The 22,707-nt window shown below is 43.9% G+C and overlaps 1 protein-coding gene across 1 annotated transcript in view; it reads left to right on the top strand.

Annotated features, from left to right (window-relative positions):
- Positions 1 to 1,774: 1,774 nt before the first annotated feature.
- The window catches only part of AGBL3 (AGBL carboxypeptidase 3), a 45,262-nt gene continuing 24,329 nt past the window's right edge, over positions 1,775 to 22,707 (top strand). Inside the window, exons 1-10 of the mRNA XM_065420863.1 lie at positions 1,775 to 1,861; positions 6,222 to 6,282; positions 7,668 to 7,850; positions 11,647 to 11,754; positions 14,550 to 14,688; positions 15,405 to 16,187; positions 18,352 to 18,514; positions 19,332 to 19,458; positions 20,817 to 20,917; positions 21,078 to 21,199. Coding sequence (XP_065276935.1) covers positions 1,775 to 1,861; positions 6,222 to 6,282; positions 7,668 to 7,850; positions 11,647 to 11,754; positions 14,550 to 14,688; positions 15,405 to 16,187; positions 18,352 to 18,514; positions 19,332 to 19,458; positions 20,817 to 20,917; positions 21,078 to 21,199 — 1,874 coding nt within the window. The remainder of the gene's footprint in view (positions 1,862 to 6,221; positions 6,283 to 7,667; positions 7,851 to 11,646; positions 11,755 to 14,549; positions 14,689 to 15,404; positions 16,188 to 18,351; positions 18,515 to 19,331; positions 19,459 to 20,816; positions 20,918 to 21,077; positions 21,200 to 22,707) is intronic.

Here is a 22,707-nt window from a genome sequence, read left to right as displayed (position 1 = left end):
CTCGGGCCCCAGCGGCTCCGGCTCCAAGGCGGCGACCCTGGTTCCGGCTGAGCGCGCCAGCCCGGCGCCAGCTGAGCACCCCCGGCCCGGCCTGGGCCCAGCAGCGCCGGCCCTGGTTCCGGCCGAGCGCGCCGGCCCAGCCCCGGCCGAGCACCCCCGGCTCGGGCCCCAGCAGCGCCGGCCCCGGCTCCGGCGGCTCGGGCCCCAGCAGCGCCGGCCCCGGCTCCGGTGGCTCGGGCCCCAGCAGCGCTGGCCCTAGTTCCGGCCGAGCGCGCCAGCCCAGCCCCGGCCGAGCACCTCCAACCCGGCCCCAAACCCTGCAATCCCGGCCGGAGTGCAGCCCGATTCCTGGGCTCTTTAAAGCCGGCCCTGGTCAGGGGACAGGGAGTGGGGGTTGGATGGGTCGGGAGTTTGGGAGGGGGCTGTCAGGGGGGCAGGGGTGTGGAGAGGGGTTGGGACAGTCAGAGACAGGGAGTAGGGGGGATTAGATGGGTCTGGGGTTCTGGGGGGGCTGTCAGGGGGGCAGGGGTGTGGAGAGGGGTTGGGACAGTCAGGGACGGAGCAGGGGGGGTTAGATGGGTCTGGGGTTCTGGGGGGGCTGTCAGGGGAGCAGGGGTGTGGAGAGGGGTTGGGACAGTCAGGGAAAGGGAGCGGGGGGGTTAGATAGGTTGGGGGTTCTGGGGGGGCTGTCAGGGAGGCAGGGGTGTGGAGAGGGGTTGGGACAGTCAGGGACAGGGAGCAGGGGGGGTTAGATGGGTCTGGGGTTCTGGGGGGGGCTGTCAGGGGGGCAGGGGTGTGGAGAGGGGTCGAGGCAGGCAGGTAGCAGAGGGGGTTGGATGGGTCAGGAGTTCTGGGGGTCCTGTCAGGGGGCGGGGAGCAGTTGGATAGGGCATGGGCGTCCCCGGGGGTCTGTCTGGGGGCGGGGGTGTGAATATGGGGTGGGGGTGTGGATAAGGGTCGGGGCAGTCAGGGGACAGGTAGGGTCGTAGGGGGTTCTCAGGAGGGGGCAGTCAGGGGACAAGAAGCAGGGCGGCTTAGATAGGGGGTGGGGTCCTAGGGGGCAATTAGTGGCAGGGGTCCCAGGAGGGGGCAGTCAGGGGACAAGGAGCGGGAGGGGTTGGGGGTTCTGAGGGGGGCAATCAGGGGGTGGGAAGTGGGAGGGAGTGGATGGGGGTGGGGCAGGGGCGGGGCTCCTCCCCCCCCAGTGTCCTCTTTTTTGCTTGTGGAAATATGGTAAACCTAGAATAGTTAGAGCACAGTATGCTGTGGCATATCTCCCTTCTACAGCCACATCCCTTCCCTTTATCAAGGGGTCTGTGAGGAAAGTGCCCTAGAGAATTCTCTGACATGGAAATCTGCTGATGCCTACATTCCAGTTCCACCCTCTATCACAGCAGGAGCTGTGCTGGTATTAGCAACATTGGGAAATGTTTAGAGAAAAGGTTAATGTAAATACCATCCCAAATATCTTCCAGGAGATCTAGTTATAATCCATTCCGTTCTCTTTTCAAAATGGTTTCCTTTTATGGCTTCCTCTAGTGTTTGTTTTAATCTTTCCTTGAATGCAGCTAGTGATGGCATTTTGACTACCTCTCTTGGTGGCATAATGCCTAATTGTTTGTCACTGTAAAGAAATATTTTCATAGAAGGCGGAGATTTCAGAAAGAATCCCACCCTTACTGCCCTTTTATTTGTGTAGAAATCAGTTGTAGAAAAAGTGTAAAAACAGTCATTTTGAAATTGTAATGTATTTCACAGTCTGCAGAACAATTTAATGTTCACATTTCTGAAGATTATGTCAGAAGATTCAGACAAGGATAAGCAGCTGATAAATCGCATAATAAGTGATGAATACAATTCGGTATGTCTCCCTTTGGCCTTCATCCTCTTGTATGTATCTATTTATTTATTTACAATGTAGCCATCAATATAATATGATTTGCTTTCTATGCAAACTTTATGACATCTGATTCCAGTTCCCCACTTTAAAGAGGCCCTGTGATCTGGAAACCTAACCACTTTTTAAAAAAAGAGTTAAAAGTAATTTCAGGTACTACACCTTCCCCTGAGTTTCCCTGTTTGTTTGTGTGGGATTATGACCACATTTTCCTATTTTGAAAATATTTTTCTCTCCACTATCCTGTTCAAACAGGAAAAACTTACCAGTGCAACTGAGTATACACAGAGTGCTATCAAATGCACAAAGTAAAAATACAGTCCCCAGTCCGACAGCAAAATTTATGCAGGAATTGAGGTCTGCACAGGGATCTAATTGGTTTCTCAACTATTTTCCAATACAACATTCCTTTATATTACTTCCAAACTGCAAACATGTAGTGAAGTGATGTCATGGCATATCAATAAAACCGAGAGATATATGTGAGGATGATGATGGTAATTGCTTCCTCTTCTCCTCATCTCTGAGGGAGCCCAGAGGTTTGTCTTTTCCCTCATGCCTTATATTTCCCCATGCTTTTCTCAAACTTTTTCATAGGGTGGATTGAATCTTTGAGACATTGGCCTTGGCTACACTTGCGAGTTGCAGTGCTGTAAAGCCGCCCCCAGCGCTGTAACTCACTCCCCATCCACACTGGCAAGGCATTTGCAGCGCTGTATCTCCGTGGTTGCAGCGCTGCATGTACTCCACCTCCCCGAGAGGAATAGTGAGTATTGCGCTGCCGCTGCAGCGCTGCGGCGCCAGTGTGGCCGCCAAATGCGCTGTGAATGGCCTCCAGAATTATTCGGCAGTATCCCACAATGCCTGTTCTAGCCATTCTGGTCATCAGTTCAAACTCTACTGCCCTGGCCTCAGGTAACCAACCATGTGACCCACCCTTTACATTCCCCGGGAATTTTAAAAATCCCCTTCCTGTTTGCTCAGCCCGACGTGGCGTGGAGTGCTATCAGCGAATCTTTCCAGGTGACCATGCCTCCACGCGCCAAGCGAGCCCCAGCATGGAGCAATGGCGAGTTGCTGGACCTCATCAGTGTTTGCGGGGAGGAAGCTGTCCAGTCCCAGCTGCGCTCCAGCCGTAGGAATTACGATACCTTCGGGAAGGTATCAAAGGACATGATGGAAAGGGGCCATGACTGGGACGCCCTGCAGTGCAGGATTAAAGTGAAGGAGCTGCGGAGTGCCTACCGCAAAGCCTGTGACGCAAACGGCCGCTCGGGTGCTCCCCCCGCGACGTGCCGATTCTACAAAGAGCTGGATGCGATACTTGGGGTTAACCCCACCTCCACTCCAAACACCACCATGGACACTTCAGAGCCGGTGTGGGGGTGGGAGGAGGAGGAGGAGGAGGAAAACGGGAGTGATGGTGGTGGGCCGGATGGAGACACCCCGGAATCCCTGGAGCCATGCAGCCAGGAGCTCTTCTCGAGCCAGGAGGAAGGTAGCCAGTCGCAGCGGCCGGTACTTGGTGGAGGACAAACAGAAGAGCAGGTTCCCGGTAAGCGGGTTTTTTTTTCGGGAAGGAATTTTTTCGGTGCGGGCTCTTTGGGAGAGGAGGGTTAGGCATGAATGCCTAGATGCGGAATAGTGCATTGATGTGGTTTATCACATTGCGGTAATCGGCCTCGGTAATCTCCTCGAATGTCTCATCCAGAACGTGTGCAATGCGCTTGCGCAGGTTTATCGGGAGAGCCACCGTGGTCCTTGTCCCAGCCAGGCTAACGTGTCCGCGCCACTGTGCCGCGAGGGGCGGGGGGACCATTGCTGCACACAGGCAAGCTGCATATGGGCCAGGGCGGAAGCCGCATTGCAGTAGAAGACCCTCCCTTGCTTCCCAGGTCACCCTCAGCAGCGAGATATCGTCCAGGACGAACTCCTGTGGAAAATGTTGGGACAGAAACCCAGAGGACAGTGCAGCCCTGAAACAATCAGTCCCCCTTACTCACCATTTTGAGGCTCCCGTGGGATATGTTTGCTCTGTTTCGAACGGGAAAATTATGCTATTGTGTAGACCCTGTGTGTTTTCTACTCCTTAAGTGCGGGGGGAATCATTACTCTGTCTGGTATAAACAATGCTGCCTCTGTTGAATGTTGCATTTTGCCTATACAGCTGCATCAACCTTGAGACCTCAGCCATCCCTCTTATCGCCTGCTCAGAGACTGCAAAGACTCAGGAAGAGACCGCGAAAAAGCAAAGAAGACATGCTGCAAGAAGTGATGCGGCAATCTATTAAAGAGAATGAGAAAGCACAGAACTGGAGGGAGAGAGAAAGCAGGATCCGCCAGGAATGTACGTCCCATCTATCTCCTCACCCTCACTGTCACTTTGGATCTTAAGGAATAGCTCGACAGCCAAACGTGACGTGCTGGCGAGACTCATCAGCATACGCCTCAGCAGTTCGGGCTCCATTTCCCGCAGACAGATCGCGCTGCACAGAAACCGTTGAAAGATGGCGCCAAAGGTGGACGGAAACAAAGGGATTTCTGGGATGCGAAGTGATGCATCACGGAGCGTTGGGACAGGACCCAGAATGCCCCGCACCTACGCCCCCTTCCCACAACCCCTCGGCGCCAGAATGGGAAGAGGTGCTCTGTGGGATAGCTGCCCATAATGCACCGCTCCCAGTAGCGCTGCAATTGCCGCAAATGTGGCCACGACAGTGTGCTGGGCAGCTGTCAGTGTGGACAGACTGCAGCGCTTTCACTACTCAGCTGCACGAAGTCAGGTTTAACTCACAGCGCTGTACATCTGCAAGTGTAGCCAAGGCCTGAGTCTTTCTCAGTTTCTTGTCTGCACTCCAGCTTGTCTTTTTCACCACAGGCAGACACATGCAATAGCCAGTGAGTGGAATACTCTGCCCATATGGTGCTAGTTTCTCTGCAAACTCCATTTTGCCTTGTGTTGGGTGTCACCCCTTACCTGTTCCTTACAGATATCTTAAATGAAGGGCATGTTCACACTTATTAATTTCAATGAGGTTTTATCTCAGTCCATAGCAGGGTTTAACTCAGCCCATAACAATATTTAAAATATTAATGTAAATAGTGTCCACAAATAAATCAGAATTTCCTGCTGCAGTTTTGAAACAGTTTTGGAGTTAGAAATGTTCCATGGTATTTCAAGGAAGAAGGTGGGTTTTTTACATGAATGTGATATTAATTGTAGGGGTGTCATTCTGACTGCCCTAGAGACTAAGTACTGTATTAAGTGAAAATGTACAGGACAGGCAGCAGCAGCAGCTCATACTCCTTCATGCCTTGCCAGAGTGTTCCAACCTTGCCCTGGCAAAATCACCTTTAGGGTCAAGACAGTAATTTGCTCTCCATGGCTCTTTTAAACATTGGCCTCTCTACTGAAACTGGCAACAAAAATGCCAAGTGTGGAATTGGGAATTTTTGTGATAAAGACACTTTTCAAACTCATTTTTCATAGACCTCTGAACAGCCATTAATAACAACAACTTTCAGTTACTTCTGCTATAATTGTAACTGCAGATTGCTTAACAAAGAGAGAAGACTAAATATCCCTTTTCCAATCCTCTGAGCCTTCTAGTCTCCTATAGTTTATCTGGCTGGTTGGAATTGGCATCTGCTCTGTTCAGATTTCCCGCAAAATATGTTCAGTCATGCTCATTTGTAAAGGTAATTGGCCAAATGGAAGCTGGTCAATTATGCAGAGAGTGGTCAGTTCCTCATATTTGCAATGCTTGTTGAAACTCATTCCCTTAGTGCACTGTTTCCCAAACTTGGGACGCCGCTTGTGTAGGGAAAGCCCCTGGCAGGCTGGGCCGGTTTGTTTACCTGCCCTGTCCGCAGGTCCGGCCGATCGCGGCTCCCACTGGCCACGGTTCGCTGCTCCAAGCCAATGGGAGCTGCTGGAAGTGGCGCGGGCCGAGGGACATACTGGCCGCCGCTTCCAGCAGCTTCCATTGACCTGGAGCAGCGAACCGTGGCCAGTGGGAGTCGCGATCGGCCGGAACTGCGGACGGGGCAGGTAAACAAACCGGCCCAGCCCGCCAGGGGCTTTCCCTACACAAGCGGCGTCCCAAGTTTGGGAAACACTGCCTTAGTGGCATGTCCTCCTCTCCCCCACCCCTGAAATGTTTGCATTATGATATAGTGTCTTCATAATAATAATGAACAAGTGAGTAATCTCATTGTTGAAAACCACGTATCCTTCTAGAACATGTACCAGGACAGATGCTATTGCTCCTTCCTTTTGGTTAAATCAAAACAAGAGGAGCCTATCCTGTTGTCTTATTTTTAGGATGAAGATCCCTTTAACCCATTTGTGGCAGAAGATCTTGAGCAGTGTGCATTTTTCACAGGTTAGAACCCTTCCATTTATTCCCATACACTTTCACTGCAAGGTCACAAGGGAGGATGAGAAGGGATGTTAGTACTCATGCGAATGACAAAAGAGCCAAGTGTAGTCTGAGCAAAACCTATATATGCTTCCTCACGCAGTTGTTCAGCTAATGCACCTCAGCCATAATTTGCTGCATTCCTTTGATCAGAAACTATTGATCTTGCCAAATTGTGTGGTAGCTTCAGGATGTGAACATTTATCCACTAGGAATGAAAATGAGACAGCTAAACTATTTCTTTTCCACATGCTCTAGACATAATCTAGATTTGAACCCAGGTTCCCAGAGATGAAAAGGCATTACCCCAGTCTCTATTTGTTGTGCTGACACAAAGCAGACCCAAAGAAAGTAGTAAGCAAGGATAAACTGAACACTTTGAAAAGATAAAATTCCCTCCAGGGGTGCAACAAGAGAGGGGCCCATGAGCCCAGGACCTAACTCACCCTTGGTCACAGGCGCTACAACAAATTCCTGTGAAAGTCCTCGCCAAACTGCCATTTCTCCTTCCAGAGTGGGCCCAGAAGTGGACGAGATGGAGGAGGCAGCATGAGGAGATGGTGGCCTTGTTTTCTGGGTCTGTGGTATCCTGGAGGTGCTCCTGCCCCTGCTCTCGCCAGTTGCTGACAGCTTCATTCTCTGCTTCTTCCCTGGGTCCAAGTCTCGGACCCAGGTGAGAGAGACTGACCAGAACTCATCCACCTCCCTTCCCACCCCCAGCTTCCCATTTCCTAGAACCCTGGACTGCCATCTCCTCATGCTACTTCGTCCACCTCTTCCGGGCCCTCTCCAGGAGAGATGGCAACTTACTGAGGACATACATGTGCCATGCGGCAATATGAAGGTGAGGAACCCCATATACAGATGTGAACTTCTCAGAATGTGACCTCTGTTACTTGGCACGTGACCTTACCTGGGCCCCCCTCCTTAGGAAAATTCTGGTTGTGCCCCTGTTCCCCCTGCATTCAACACCCCTAACAATTATAACTAAGAGACTTGCTCCAGATTACATGAAACAAATCCTTCCCAACTCTATTAAAAGCTGCTAATACATATCTACAAAGGCTCAAATGAAAGGTCCTGGCTTGAAATATTTATCCTGTTTATTACTTATAGCAGAATGCTTGATGTATTTTGTGATAGATATAATCCACTGTCAGTTTAACTCAGCTTTTTAAATTCAGGGTGATTTATAGCATGCAGCATTGATCCTTTTTTCAGTGGGATGACAGTAAATTCATGAAACCATTCTGGGGTCCTGGAGTATCCATTAGTTTCGGACCAATTGGCTTTGCATGCTGTCACTTGAAGGACTGAAGAGACTAGTGTATTTTTTCATTTTCACATAGATTCCATTTGTGATCAGCTTTTCCCACGGACAAAACAGATTGTCTTGGCATATAACTCTGGGAGATGGGTACCCCGGCTTCGTGAGCCTCGCAATCTTTATGGCATATCCCCTGCAGGCCACCTGAGCTTAATACGTTGGCCACACCAATGTGAGGTCATCAGGGACAGAATTGAGCACATTGGTAAGTCCTAAATATTGGTCATTAATAATACTAATACTTAACTCTTCATAATTTTTACAGATGAATCTTTATCAAAGCTATTGGGATACTATTAAGAACTTTCCTTGCCAGTCCCTGTGCTTTATTGATAAAATTCACTGTGGTTTGGGAGCAATCAATGGAGATCATGTGCTTTTCTGAGGTGAGATTGAACTGTCGATGGTCCTGATTCTCAACCCTGTTTTTAATATACATTAACTGCAGGGGAAGAAAAGGAGTTAAATCAAAATCACATAATTTTTGGAAATTAGTACAGGAACTGGATCACTCAGAAGACTACTGGTAATGGGCATAATGGAGACTTTCACCTCTTGATTAATGGTTTAAAGGTGAACTTTGCAGCAAAACATGTTTAATGTCTTACTTTTCTCTAGGATCCCAAATTTGCTTGTCTTATCCATAGCAAAAAAGTTTTCTGCTCCCCCTTCCTTAGGGGAGGAAAAATCTGCAGCCCATATAGATATGTGACATCCCTTTTCATACAACTCCAGTTCTTGCCTTTGTCCTTGACCGAAGAAGAGGTGAGGACCTAATATTTCAAATATATAAACACTTTTTTTTATTTAAAATGTACAGATGAGCACCTCTGTATCTATATGCCTGGCCCATGGTATGATGGAGAAGGCATGATCTTTAGTTTGATACAGCACTTTCTTATATCGAGTGGACAGTTTTAACAAAGAGAATGAGTTGTGCAGTCTCCCATTATCAATAATGGAAGTTGTACGCCTGATTCTGTGGGCCTTATTTTGACACCCTTCATGTGACTGTGCAGATAGCTGTAATTGAAGCCTCTAGCCACTGCCTTACAAACTGTTTTATGGGCTGAGAACTCTAGTCATGTCATAAGCAAAGATCCAGAGTGTTAACAACAGTGACGTCTAAATTGATAGACTTCCATTCACTAGCATTACCAGGAGTAGTATAGGAATGTAGAAAATAAGATTTACCAGAGAATAATACACACACCCCCCCCAATACTTGTTTTTATTTCGAATTGTGAATGAGAATTATTTGTAGGTACTAAAAGTGTGGTCCAAATTTATTGCCCTTTAATTTAATCAATTGACTACCCTGTTCTTTTATCCTAGGGTAGGATAAAAAGGAAGGACAGCTACACTTTCAATGTGTCCTTCATAATTTGAATAGTCCAGTCTTGCTGACTTTTCTTTACAAGTTAAATAATCCCAGCAAACAGTCATCGTGTATAAATTTCTCCATACTTTTAACAAGCTGTATGCATCTCTGGACCATGTGGATTTCCATTTTTCTTTCTGCAAAACCCCTTGTCCTTTGAGTTAAGATAGTTACTTATATGTTGGTTTTGGTCAAACAGCCACTGTGGACAGTAGACCTTCACTACCTGTATTTTTTTCTCCTCTTTCCCTATGCACTCATCTTTTTTAAAATAACCCACTGTGACACAGATGCCCATTTGTGGTTCACTCTTTGTGTCAGCAACTCTTGTCAGACTTGACACACTCACTACACCTAACACACTCTTGTCAGACTCTGTATCTAACAGGGGTTATGTAAGATATCATTGGAAAACAAATAACTCATATTCTTGTGTGATGTATGTACAAGGTGTGTACAAAGAGTTATGAATATATGCTAGAATTATGCATTGCTTGCCAAACTCTTAAAATGAGTTTGGCAAGCAATGCATAAGCACAGTCTGCCTTGGGCAAATGAATGTGTATTTGTCTGAGCTGCCTGGTCATCTGGCACAGACAATGAAGGTACATTTACATAAAAGGTAAACAAAGCCATCAACCTAGTGAGTAGGCAAGAGAGCCTCTTGCGGAGGTCTGAACATCAAGTGATAAGCAATTGAATCAACTGATTGTATGTGATATTGCTGTATTATAAAAGTGTATCAAGTAAGGTCTGTTATGATAACCAATAACACATTGGTCATTCATATAATTGTAAAATGTATGTGTTAACACTATGTGAGGAATTATGAATACTCACTGATATTATGCTTTAAAGTCTGTGACCCAACAAAAGGAGAAACAGATTTTCTCCTAGACAGGAGGGAAGGCAGCTACAGTAAAACCTGCTTTAGAGAGCACTTCTGAAAAAAGACCACATGTCACGAGCAATTACCTGCAGAGGCCACAGAACACCACCGTTCTCTAGTGTGCAAACGTTTGAAGAGAGACCACCTCTTACAAGTGATCACTTTTGCTAACTACCATGAGTGGTCGCTCTTGACAGGTTTTACTGTATCTACCTGTGTCTAATGAAATTAAGCAAGATGTGACCAAAAACAATGGAAGCTCCATTTACATACCAATCAGCAGGGGGATGGGAAGCCCACAGGAAGGAAGAACAGCATGAGGTCATCCTGAATCTGGGGACAAAACAGTGAGTTTGGGAAGATATAAGGAGAGAAAAAAAGCCATCTTGGCATCCATCACTGAATAGACAGAAGGGGCCAGAATTCTTGCAAGATGAGACAGATGAGTCCTTCAGCCAAGTGAGTTGAAGTCTGTGGGAACTGAATATATGTGAGAAACCTGCTTAGCCAAAGATCTTTCACTTAGGAAGACAAGGGAAACCAGCGTTTGTACTTCTGTGGAAGGTTCTAACTGAGAGAAAACCAGCCCTGGCTGGAAAGAAAGAGATTGGTAAGAAATCTACCTTGAACCAAGGCTGTAGCTTGTTGAGTGAAGTCTTGGTTCTGGTCAGCGCTAAAAAGTTAGCTTGACCCAGCTATAGTTCTGAAAAATCCACACCCCTGAGTGAAGTAGTTAAGACGACCTAATCCGCGGTGTAGACAGCACTAGGTCAATGGAAGAATTCTTCCATCAACCTAGTTTACCTCTCAGGGAGGTGGATTACCTACACCAATGGGAGAACCACTCCCATCGGCATAGGTAGTGTCTTCACTGAAGTGCTACAGCGTTGTAGCTGCAGCACTGCAGCTGTTCTGCTGTAGCATTTCAAGTGTGTAGAAAGCCCTTAGCCACTAGAAAGCATATTTTACTTTTATTTGCTTGTAACCATTTTGTCTTCAACTCTTGTACTTGAACTCACTTAAAACCTCTCTTTTTGTTAATACATTTGCTTTACTTTTAATCTAAACCAATTTAGTGCTGGGTTTGAATTGAAGTAATTATTAACTCCACTTAAAGTAATAACCGGTGCTTTTGTTTCTTTAAAGGTGCAAAGAAACTTATTACTTCTCTGAGTTCCAAGAGAAGACTGGACATTACAGGGCAGATGGTTTTGGGGAAATTCAGGACTGGGAGTGTATTGGTATCACCCTATAAATAGTAACCAAGGCTGGTGGGGACAAGGGTGGGGTGTTGTGTTGTAGGCAGGCTGCTGGGGTCAGAGTGCTGAATCACAGTTCCCCAGCACACACACACACACACGGAACTGTATGCTTATCTGTTGGTGTCTGGGCTCTGAGCCACAGCAGCAGAGCATTTAAGGCACCCCCGGTTACAGGTCAGGCAGTGACACAACTTCTTACTGGTCTGAATTGCACCCCAAAACATGACATCCACGCAGATGATGTTTTTAAAGGCAAATTATCAAGGTAAAGAGTGAGCTAATAAAACCCTTGTATAAACCTAAGAAAAACTCTGATCTTCCAAAAGGCATGATTCACTTATTCCTACCACAAACCCTTTTGAAGTTGCTGCCTGGCAAGCAGGGAGAAGATTCAAGGAGCAGCATTCAGAGCCTTCATTTGTGGTGGACACCCTTTGTAGTTTAGTTCTCTCTGTCTCTTCTTTTTCAGACTGGATTCCCCGTGAGCCTGAGGCACTGTACCACCCAACGGGCCTGGAGCTCGAGCCACTGTACCAATACCCCAGAGAGGGCACGGTGGTTTATTCAGCAGATGAAGGTGGGAGCACATTGTGAAATGTTATTACCAGGTGCATGTAATTTTGGCACCCATTTTGATTGACTGGGTTTCTTTTATTTGGGGGGGCCTGATTCTCCCATGATTTTAATGAGTTTTGGATAAGCCCCTATATCTGAAGATATAGAAATGAATTAGAGCTCTCTCCCCATCCATGGATTCTGCTTATGTTATTAATAAGGATACGATTTAGTCACAGAGGTCAGGGAACTCACAGATTCTGTACCTTTACTGGACTTCCATGACTTTGGCTTCAGCTGTCAGCGGTGGAGGCGGAGCCAGGGCTGTGCATCCTGGACCCATGGCTTTGGCCAGAGCAGGGGCTGTGTGTCCTCCTCGGAGCTGCAGCAGGATCTGTGGCTGTGCTTTTCCAACCCGCAGCTTCAACCGGGGCCGCACGCCCCTGCTTCCTCTCGCGGCTTCAGCCGGGGCTGTGTGCCTGCCCTCCCAGCCCCCCACTCCTTCAGCCGATGCTGGGGCTGTGCACCCCCCCTTCGTCCCCTGCTGCTGTAGCCAGAGCTGGTGCTGTGTGCCCACCCCTTGCGGCTTCGGCTGGGGGCAGAGCCACTGCTGTGTGCCCCCATCCCACAGCTTTGGCAGGGTCTGGGGCCAGGGCTATGCCCCCTCGTGGCAGTGGGGCTGGGGCTGTCAGTTCCCCCCATTTAGATCCCGGTGACATTCCTTCCCCCACGGCCCTTTCTCCCCTGCCACATTATTTGTAAAAGTCACGGACAGGTCAGGGCTCCTGTGAATTTTTGTTTATTGCCCATGACCTGTCTGTGACTTTCACTAAAAATAACCGAGACAAAATCTTAACCTTTGTTATTAACAACCTTAAAAGTGCAGTTCAAGCAGTTTCTGAACATCAGTGGGAAATAGCCTGAAACTAGTTTGTTAATTAATCTCTCTCTAGTGATGTTTTCATAATATTTGAGCAAAGAGAGTATGAAAGTTCGAAAATGATTTTCTTCCATAATTGCAGGGATAAAACTGGAGGTACATGTTGGCAGGAGACTTTCAGTATCCTGTTTGCAACTTATCACTTATACTATGACCTTGTCAACTCTCTTAAGTTAAACAGAGTCAGGTTGGGAGTCTATTTAACTACAGATCTCTAAAGGGATAGCTAATTGCTGCTGGCAGTGGTACTTTTGATTCATTTGGTGTTACTCTGTTTTCTGATTCTCTTCTGAACCACAATAGTGTTAGGGGAGCTCTGTTGCTGAAATCACCTTCTTTTGGATGTTATGTGAAACCAAGATCTCAACCAGCTGTAGTCATTAACCCCTGAATTCTTTATTGCTGCATACAAACCATGTTACAAAGGGTGTATGGTTCTTGGGGATTAAGGTGTTAAAGACCCATGGCACCTTTCACAAGAGATGGGGTTTTAATCCTGCTGTCCTGGCCAAATACCCACTTGGATAATTACATTCTGCTTAATTAAAATTCCACCTGCAGTTTGGAAATTGTATTTATCATTTCCTGCCTCACTCACCTAGTGTTCTGTGTGCATTTCAGTCTGGACAGAGCAGTGTTTGAGCAGTGAATGAAGCGATATTCTTTATATATTTTTTATATCAGTCTATGTCTGTAATGTGCATTGGGATGACAGGCCCTATTTAAATGTAAGGCCTTAATAATGATTAATGGATTTTTGTGCATAGCTCCCAGTAACAATAATAGAAGTAGGAGGCAGGTGTTATAAAACTCTAAGTGTGGATAGCACTTTCCATCAAGGGAAATCTCAAGGTGCTTTATATTGTATAGGAATCACTTAATTTAGGCTCAAGTTCTGAACACTTCAGCATGTGCTTTACATTAAGGTCAATGGGTATTAAGCATATGCTTAAGTGCTTTGCTGAATCAGGATTTTAGGATTTAAATATACCCAGTCATCTCTTGGCTGCATATGGTAACTATTCTTTTGCCAGAAACAGTGCACAATAGGTTTTAGGAGGGGAACTGAAGAATAAGTAGTGAGATGGGTTGATGCAGGGGTTTAAAATGTTAGACTCATAGAAGATTAGGGTTGGAAGGGACCTCAGGAGGTCATCTAGTCCAACCCCCTGCTCAAAGCAGGACCAACACCAACTAAATCACCCCAGCCAGGGCTTTGTCAAGCCAGGCCTTAAAAACCTCTAAGGATGGAGATTCCACCATCTCCCTAGGTAACCTAATCCATTGCTAATATGTTGTTATAGCATGGATCATATCTTAATACAGAAATTGTCTCATGGACCTCACTCCTTCAAGTCATGATAGCACAGACCATCTTCTTTCTAAGGTCATGATTGTATAACATCCCTGTGGCAACTACAGCAATTGCATACATAGAAAGTAATAATGGAAACATTTTAAACAGTTTCTTTTAATCTGATTTAGCAGCTGCAATAAAGGAGGCAAATTAAAACTATGTGAACAGTAAGTTCTCCCATCGGTGACCACAGTTTGGGAACTGGTGGGTTAATGCATTAGCTTGTCACTTGTAAACAAGATACATTTAATACAGAGACTGTTTATAAATAAAAAGGGAGCTTTACAGTAATAGCAACAAATAGTAACCATAGAAGTTTTCAAAGCATAATGGTGATGTTTTAGCCATGTAGTGGATTGAAAGGCATTGGGAAGGAGTGACTAAAACATTGCACGACTCCTTTGAGAATTTACCCTAGATATGCCCTGAAAATCAAGTGTGTAATTCCTGTAAAAGGTTTTAGGCATTGCTGGAAATCATTAACAACTGAATAATATGTATGTTCTGCTCCTTTCACTAGCTAACGAGGAATCCTGTTTTGTGTATTCTCGAGTAGGAGGTAGCTTCCCCTCAAAGCAGGTCATCGCTCAAGATTGGGACAACACTTTGATCTTTGAAGCACGTTTTGAGAGTGGGAATCTGCAAAAGGTGGTCAAAGTGTAGGTTTATGATCTTTTCCTCTTTGATGAGGTAGCGTAGACACCAGCTGCAGTCAAATACGCCTTTGTAAGTACCCTGGGTGACGCTGGGGCCTACACCCTGAATTACACTAACAGAATAAGCCCTAAGAATATTTTCATGTGGACTTCAAATGGAACAATCTCATAACCGTTCCATGGCATTAAATATTATCTATAGGTGAAATTCACTTCTGTACAAAGGGTTTGTGCAAGGACTGTGTACCACTGGTGTTGCAGTGAAGCCTTAAAATGGTGATGTAAGCCCTCGGCACAGCTATAAATTTCACCCTACATGCACAAATTCATATGCATGCATTCACACTTTTTTTTTTTAGAGATGACAATATTTTTTTATTTAGTTGAGTGAATTTTTTTGCACAAGATTTTTTTTTTAATGAGCCTTGGTTTGGTCACACATTTTAATTATTTTAAGTAAGCACTAAAGGAATGTGGTGGTTATATTACTGACGCATTCCATCTAGTCTGACATCCTGACCCCAGCAGCAACATACGCTTTGATTGTTTATGTGAAAGTGGAAATCTCCCCACACTTGCACGTGGCTAATTGTACAATGCTTTATCGTGGTGTTGGAAGAATTCCATCTCCATCCCACAGTCCCCGGCATGATCTGAGTCTGTAATGAATTTCTGTGGTAACCAGCGTTAAAAATGCTTGTCTTCTTTCTGTACACCAGTAGTGAATTCGAGTACCAGCTGACACTGCGCACTGACCTCTACACAAACAGACACACCCAATGGTACTACTTCCGAGTAACCAACACTCAGGCAGGAATGCCTTATCGTTTCACCATTGTCAATTTCACCAAGCCCACCAGCCTGTACAACCATGGTATGCGTCCACTGTTGTACTCAGAAGTGGATGCGAAGATCCACCGAGTTGGCTGGCAAAGGACAGGAGATGAAATCAAGTATTACAAAAACAACCTTGGCCAAGATGGGCATCAGTATTTCTCACTCACTTGGACATTCCAGTTCCCACATGATCGAGACACCTGCTACTTTGCCCATTGCTATCCTTACACCTATTCCAACCTGCAGGACTACCTGGCAGCCATCTCGAGAGATCCAGTGAGGTCAAAGTTTTGCAAGATCCGCATCTTGTGCCATTCACTAGCAAGAAACATAGTGTATGTTTTAACCATCACCAGCCCCTCAGAAAGTGGCAAGGAGGCAAAGCGTAAGGCAGCTGTGATTTTGACTGCGAGGGTGCACCCAGGCGAAACAAACAGCTCCTGGATAATGAAGGGCTTTCTGGATTACATTCTGGGCAGCTCAGGCGATGCTCGGTTGCTCCGTGACACATTTGTCTTCAAAGTGGTACCAATGTTGAACCCAGATGGTGTGATTGTGGGAAATTATCGCTGCTCCTTAGCAGGTCAGGACTTAAATCGTAATTACACATCAGACCTGAAGGAATCTTTTCCTTCTGTTTGGTACACCCGGAACATGATCAGAAGGTAACATCATCTCTCCTCTCTTCAGAACAAAAAAACCCTTTGTATTTGTAGTGTCTGTTATTTAGTATAACCACTGTTTGCACTATATTTGCCTCCGTTTTATTGCCTCTCATCTCATATTTAACCCATTCAGTTTATATTATTTGTTTAAATTCTAAGAAGCGTGAGTTTTTATTGTAGTTTACAATGTTCTTCTGTTGCACAGCATCCTGTAATATAGCTTTAATACAGGGAATGGGAAAGATATCTTGGGTAGCAAAGGAGAATTTTTCAGGGAACCATCAGCCCCAGAACAGAAAGTGATTTTTTTTCATAGCCCTTCTCCTCACTGCCCCCCATCAAGATTTACAGATGAAGGCCCTAATTCTGCTCCCATTGTATTCAATAGGAAAATATCTGCCAACTCCATTGGTGCAGGACAGTGCCCTAAAGTGGGCTAAGTCCAGAGTGGATCCCAACCTTGTATTTGACTACTAGTCCTATCAGGTTTACTGTATATTTCAGTATAATTATGTTTGGTTTCTAATGCTTCACATCCATTTGCAGTGCAGACATCTGGTTATACATATATATTCATACCCAGAGTCACCATTCAGGTTTGGCTTATGTAACTGGGTTCTTCTAATAGTTTTAGCTTTGAAAGGACTCTGTCAGTGCTCGTAAAGCTAATATTTATCCTACAATGTCATTTACAGTATGTTTTGATTCTCAGGTACATGTTTAATCATAAGCACTTTCCCTTTGTGCCTCTCCATTCTTCAAACAAGAATCCGTCTGTCTAACTTACCACCTTTCCATTAGAAAAATGTTCAAAGAAGTTCAAATTCAATCACTGACTTTTACTTATTTCCATTTTGGCCTGTCTAATCCTGACCCTTTCAAAAGTTTCTGATGACTCTGGGGAAGGATTTTGGAGCCTGCTAGAGAATGAAATTGACTGTTCTCCCATAGGAGACAATTTGTGTAGATTTGAGAGAGGACAAAAGTTTTTATGATACAGGCTAGTCTTTTGCAAAGTTGTGTAGCAGAAAAACCCTCTCTTCACCCTGCATCCCGGTTTTACAATTTAAAAGCAACTGGTATAGCAAAATATAAAAATAAATACATTTAGAAAAATGTGCTGAAATGCCCCAAATATCCAGACTCACATTTAGCACATTATCAGCTAAAAAAAGATAATCCTTTTTTTCCCCTTTCTTTCTTGATCCATCATGAATTGCCAACTCCTGTGCAGAGTGATGGCCCAGCATGAATGATTCTGGTGATATCACATCACCTGCATGAAATCCTACTGGAACTGGCTTTTGGGGGATGTGTTAAATCCCATTTTTTTTTCAAAACTTGTGCAGTTTTGCAAAGTTTCTTTTAAAAAAATTATAGACAAAATGCAGCATATTCCAAAACTTGCAATACTGCAAAAAACTGATACTGGAAACTGATACTACTTTTGCCCTGAATGGGAAAAGAGCTATCTGCTACACACTTCTGTGCTATATATTTGTAGTGTGTTATAAGTCTCAAGATTGTGCCTTGTGTATGATGTGGCATACAAGAAGGAACATAAAAGTAGCATTCTGGTGCAATACTTCAAATTGTTTTAATGTACACCTGAAGTGGCTGAAGATCATTCCTACTGAGGGTTGATAGGACTGAAGGGGAAATTTGCCAGGGTGAATGTATTTGGGAAGGGAAATGTGGAGATGGAAGGGAAGACCCAGATAATAGTTGTTGAAGAAAGGAAGATCAAGGAAATGAGATCTAAAAAGAATAGAGTTCAGTTACCCACATTTTAAACAAAAATGACTCCCAGCTTTTTGGACTCATGAAGAATGATTGATTCATTATAACTGTTTTAATAAAATGAACACAAAGTTCTGATGCACAACCTTGGATCCTGTTGTTACTAAGCCATGGCACACTTTTTGGGTTTGGTCTTGCAAGGTGCTGAGCTATTTGGCACTGATCTATCAAAGCACCTAATGCATGCTTAATTATAAGCACATGAGTAATCCTGTTGAAATCAATGGGATTACTCATATACTTAAAGCTAAGCATATGTTTATGTATTTAATTATTCCTATGAAGATTGCTGCAACCCATCAGCCCTGGCTGATGCAGAAAAAAAAGCATTTATAGTAAAATATTGTTTCCTCTCTTGTTACAGACTGATGGAGGAGCGTGACATTCTCCTGTATTGTGATCTTCATGGTCATAGTAGAAAAGAGAATGTCTTCATGTATGGCTGTGATGGTGGGGAGCAAGCAGAGGTGCCATGCTTGCACCAACGCATCTTTCCTCTCATGATGAGCAAGAACTGCCCAGATAAGGTAAGCAAGTTGCTAACTTGAAATAGTCCTTTACTATACTAAATGAAACCTGTGTAAGCCAATCTGATTTGCTAAAATGTCAGTCAGTTGGAAACAAATTTATTTATAAAGGTACTAAGCATTACAAGATGGTGCTTTTATTGATAAAAATGACTTCTGATTGGCTAAAACACACAACAGATCCATTATCTAGACCAATAGGGATTCAGCAATTCAATAATAGCACAACACACAAACTATCACACTACATTTATTACTGTAGCATTTGAGTCTAATTCTGTTTTCTTCAGAAAACAATGAGGAGGTGATCCAAAGCTGCATGTGATCCAGGATACCAAATTATTGATTTGTTCACCCATGACAGAAAAGCTATTCAGACTTTTACTAAACATGCATCTCACACCATCTTAGTATTAAAAACAGAAATGGAGGCTTTGGGGGGCTGGTCCAGTAGTCTGGTGCTAGTTCAACTAAAGGGGGTAGTATGAACAGCAGTATTAAAAGGTGTTACATGTGTAATGATTACAAATCCTTGTTAAAGTAAAACAAACTGGTATAATCAAAGATGGATTCTCATTCCACCCACCGCTCTGTTGTACCTAAATATTGAAAGACTGCCATGCACCATGTGTGATGCAATACTTATGTACTACAAGGTGAAAGAAGGATGGATTGAACCTTTAACTATTTTCCTACTTGGGCTTGAAAGTTTTACACATTAGTGAGGTTAAGAAGAAACTGCTAACTTCATCTCTATTTTAGTGGGAAAGGGTGCTCCTTAAAAGACAGAGAACTGACCCTACATCCTTCTTTTAAGTTTTCATTCCCAGATTGCAATTTCAAAGTACAGAAAAGCAAAGAAGGGACAGGTCGAGTAGTGATGTGGAAGATGGGCATCCGCAACAGCTATACTTTGGAAGCCACTTTTTGTGGATCTAAACTAGGTAAGACCTTTTTATTCAAGGGAGATTGTAGGGGTCATCAAACAAAATCTGGTTTTGATTGTTTGTTTTTACAGATGCAGTAGTGATCTGTGATGGTTTTAGCTACCATCCTCAAAGAATCCTATTTAACAGAGATAAATGACAAATTCTATGAAGTTAGAGTGAGCGTTTTAACACAGGGTATGCATAAATTAACTTTCAGGCCACAGTTATTACAGACATGTACTGGAAACCAATACATAATTAATTAGTGGGCCTGCCTACCAAATTAAATGGAATTGCTAGAAATAGATATGCCAGAAACAATTGTACAAATGAGTGGAGAGATTGCTTATTAAGAAACGTTATTAGTCCCAAGCTGGTTTTGTTGAAAGTAATGTCATATATAATTCCATCCCTCTGAGACACTCAGAATGGGGAATCTGTCTATACTGGCAAAACATGGATTTAGAATTTTCTGTAGGTGGAGCTCCATCAGTAATAGCGATAGGGAAGCTTTAGTGTGCACATGTCTGCGGCATTCTTACGCTGTCTGGACAAGAGCTTCCACCACTGTTGCACCAGTGTGGAAGTACAGGTCAAATTTTTCTTAGTGTAGAAAAGGCCATCGTGGCTATAAAAGAGGGTGTTTGCTTGCCCAGAGAAAGGAGGAGGTCACAAACAGACCAAGAGTGCTGACCAGACACATGGCTTTGCCAAGTCCAGAATGTCAGAGCTTTGCTATAGGAACTATTCAGTGATTATTATCCCAAAACTTTTGGCCGGCCAGCCTAACATTTTGTGCAGTCTCTAGAATGAACAAGTGTATTCAATTTAATTTGTAGTTACATGACTTTTCTCTCTATTTTCTATTTGGTATGCTAAATAAACTGTGCTTTATTTAAGATCATTTTGGTTTTATTGACTGCCATTGTGGAGAATTACTGTGAGCCACTCCTGAAAGAAGGAAATGAACCTCTGACCTCTGGTGAGAGGTGGAGGGACACTAAGAAGCACTAACTTCCTTATTTGATCAAAGGCATGGGGACTAACAGATCCATTCCAAGAAGTTTTGCTCATACTCTGGCTTCAGTCAGATGGAGCACAGGAAGAACAAGACAATGTCATAATCATGTCATTTGAGCTTTGTATTGAGATGGTAGAAAACTGTTCCAAGATGTCTTGGAAAACCAACAGCCTTCACATGGGCTTTGGAAGGGTGGAGTGTTTTTCTGGGAGCTATATTATAAGTTTGTGGAGCAGCAACTAGTCTTGAACCAAAGAAATTGTAACTTACTTTCAACCACCATGCTGAAAATATCACTGCAGGGAGTGAGCAGTTATGTCTTCATTTGTGAGTATCTCTGTTGATGTTTCAGGTAATAGAGGGGGCACTCACTTCAACACTGAAGACTTAGAGTCAATAGGATACCATTTCTGTGATGCCCTCTTGGATTACTGTGATCCAGACAAGAGTAAGGTAAGAAAAGTCCTTCTTAGAGCTATCGGAATAAAAGTATTTATGTGATAAAACGTGGCACTCTGTAAGGTAATAATAACAAACACTATATTGGTTTTGATAAGTGCCTTTCAATAAGGCAGTGGACTTCATTATTAACTAAGTGTATGATCTTCCCTAGTATTATCTGTGTCTGAACGAATTAGAGGAAATGGTGAAACAGCAAGCTAAGACAAACTCAGAGAATCTTAATTGTGACTCAGATGCCTCTGTCACAGATGCCATGTTAGACAAAGATTCCAGGTAAATCAAAACTATTGAGAGATACTGAGATATAGTCTACCTTGTTGTGCACTTTGGTAAAGAGGACTACACTAGGCATTAGATTAATTACCAAGAACTTGATTTTGAAATTACTGGAAGATAACTATATATGAATCTCAGGTTGAGTCTTTAATGGTCAGTTGGCTGCGGATAGAACCCCTTTATCTGCTCAAGCTTGGCCCTGTCCTACAAAAGAAAGCTAGGCTCTCATTTAGCTCAGTGTGGGGTTCTAAAGGCTCTTAGGGAGAGATGGAATTGCACTGACTGTAAATTGATGCAGAACTTGATCAGCTGTGTTATGTAAATCAATACACTATTTTTCGACTGTACATGTTTGCAGAGAAGTCTAGCTGTAGGATAAAGTGTATCACTTGCTTCAGTGTACATGAATGTACAGTATAATCTCAGAGTTACAAACACCAGAGTTACGAACTGACCAGTCAACCACACACCTCATTTGGAACCGGAAATACACAATCAGGCAGCAGCAGAGATGGGGGGGGAAAAGTAAATACAGTACAGTACTGTGTTAAATGTAAACTACTAAAATAATAAAGAGAAAACAACATTTTTCTTCTTCATAGTAAAGTTTCAAAGCTGTATTAAGTCAATGTTCAGTTGTAAACTTTTGAAAGAACAACCATAATGTTTTGTTCACAGTTACGAACATTTCAGACTTATGAACAACCTCCATTCCTGAGGTATTCGTAACTCTGAAGTTCTACTGTATTGCTGTAGAAAGGAGCCAGTCTGAAGTCCTGTACTCCATTTAGCTATAGAATAGGTCCATCGTAAGCAATAGCAATACATGATTCCCCACAATGACCCAGCAATGTGCTTCTCCCCTGAATGATCCACCCCTAGATATCGGGAGGAATTCAATCTCCAGGGCCCAATCAGTCCTTGATCTCACTGCTGAAACTGACAAGTTAATTAATGACAGTTGTGCAGGTGATTAATGAGATGTGGACACTGGCCTATTGTGAATAGTTTGGAGATCTCCAAACTCATTTCACAAGGAGTAATATTTTGTGATTTTTTGAAAATCTTGATGCTTCTAATTAATACAGGAAATGAAATATCTCTTGGCCCTTGTCAGTGCATTATTTTCAAAACTGCCTCTTCAAAATACTGTCTGCATTATAAATTACTAAGAAGTACACGTCCCAAAGCTGAAGTCTTCACTCCTCTTGGTAAATAATAAGCAAATGAAGAGATGAAGTTTTGTTTTCTTTTGTTTTGTTTAATACAAACAGGCCTATCTTGATGCCTGCAATACATTGCATCTTGGTAGAGAACTAATAGAAGGCTCAGTTATGGAAAACAAGATGAGATGTTATTAGATGAAATGACATAAAATAGAGTGAAAATGCAAAGTAGAATTATGGCTATCTAGAAACCGGAAATGTCATCTGCACACATCAGATTGTACTGAGGAACCACGGTTTGTCAGACAACACTGTAGTCCCCATGATCAAGGTCCCCAC

The sequence above is a fragment of the Emys orbicularis genome, chromosome 1, assembly GCF_028017835.1.
Source record: "Emys orbicularis isolate rEmyOrb1 chromosome 1, rEmyOrb1.hap1, whole genome shotgun sequence".
NCBI lineage: Eukaryota > Metazoa > Chordata > Testudines > Emydidae > Emys > Emys orbicularis.
Note: the sequence above shows the minus strand (reverse complement) of the source record. Positions and strands in the feature narration are given on the sequence as shown.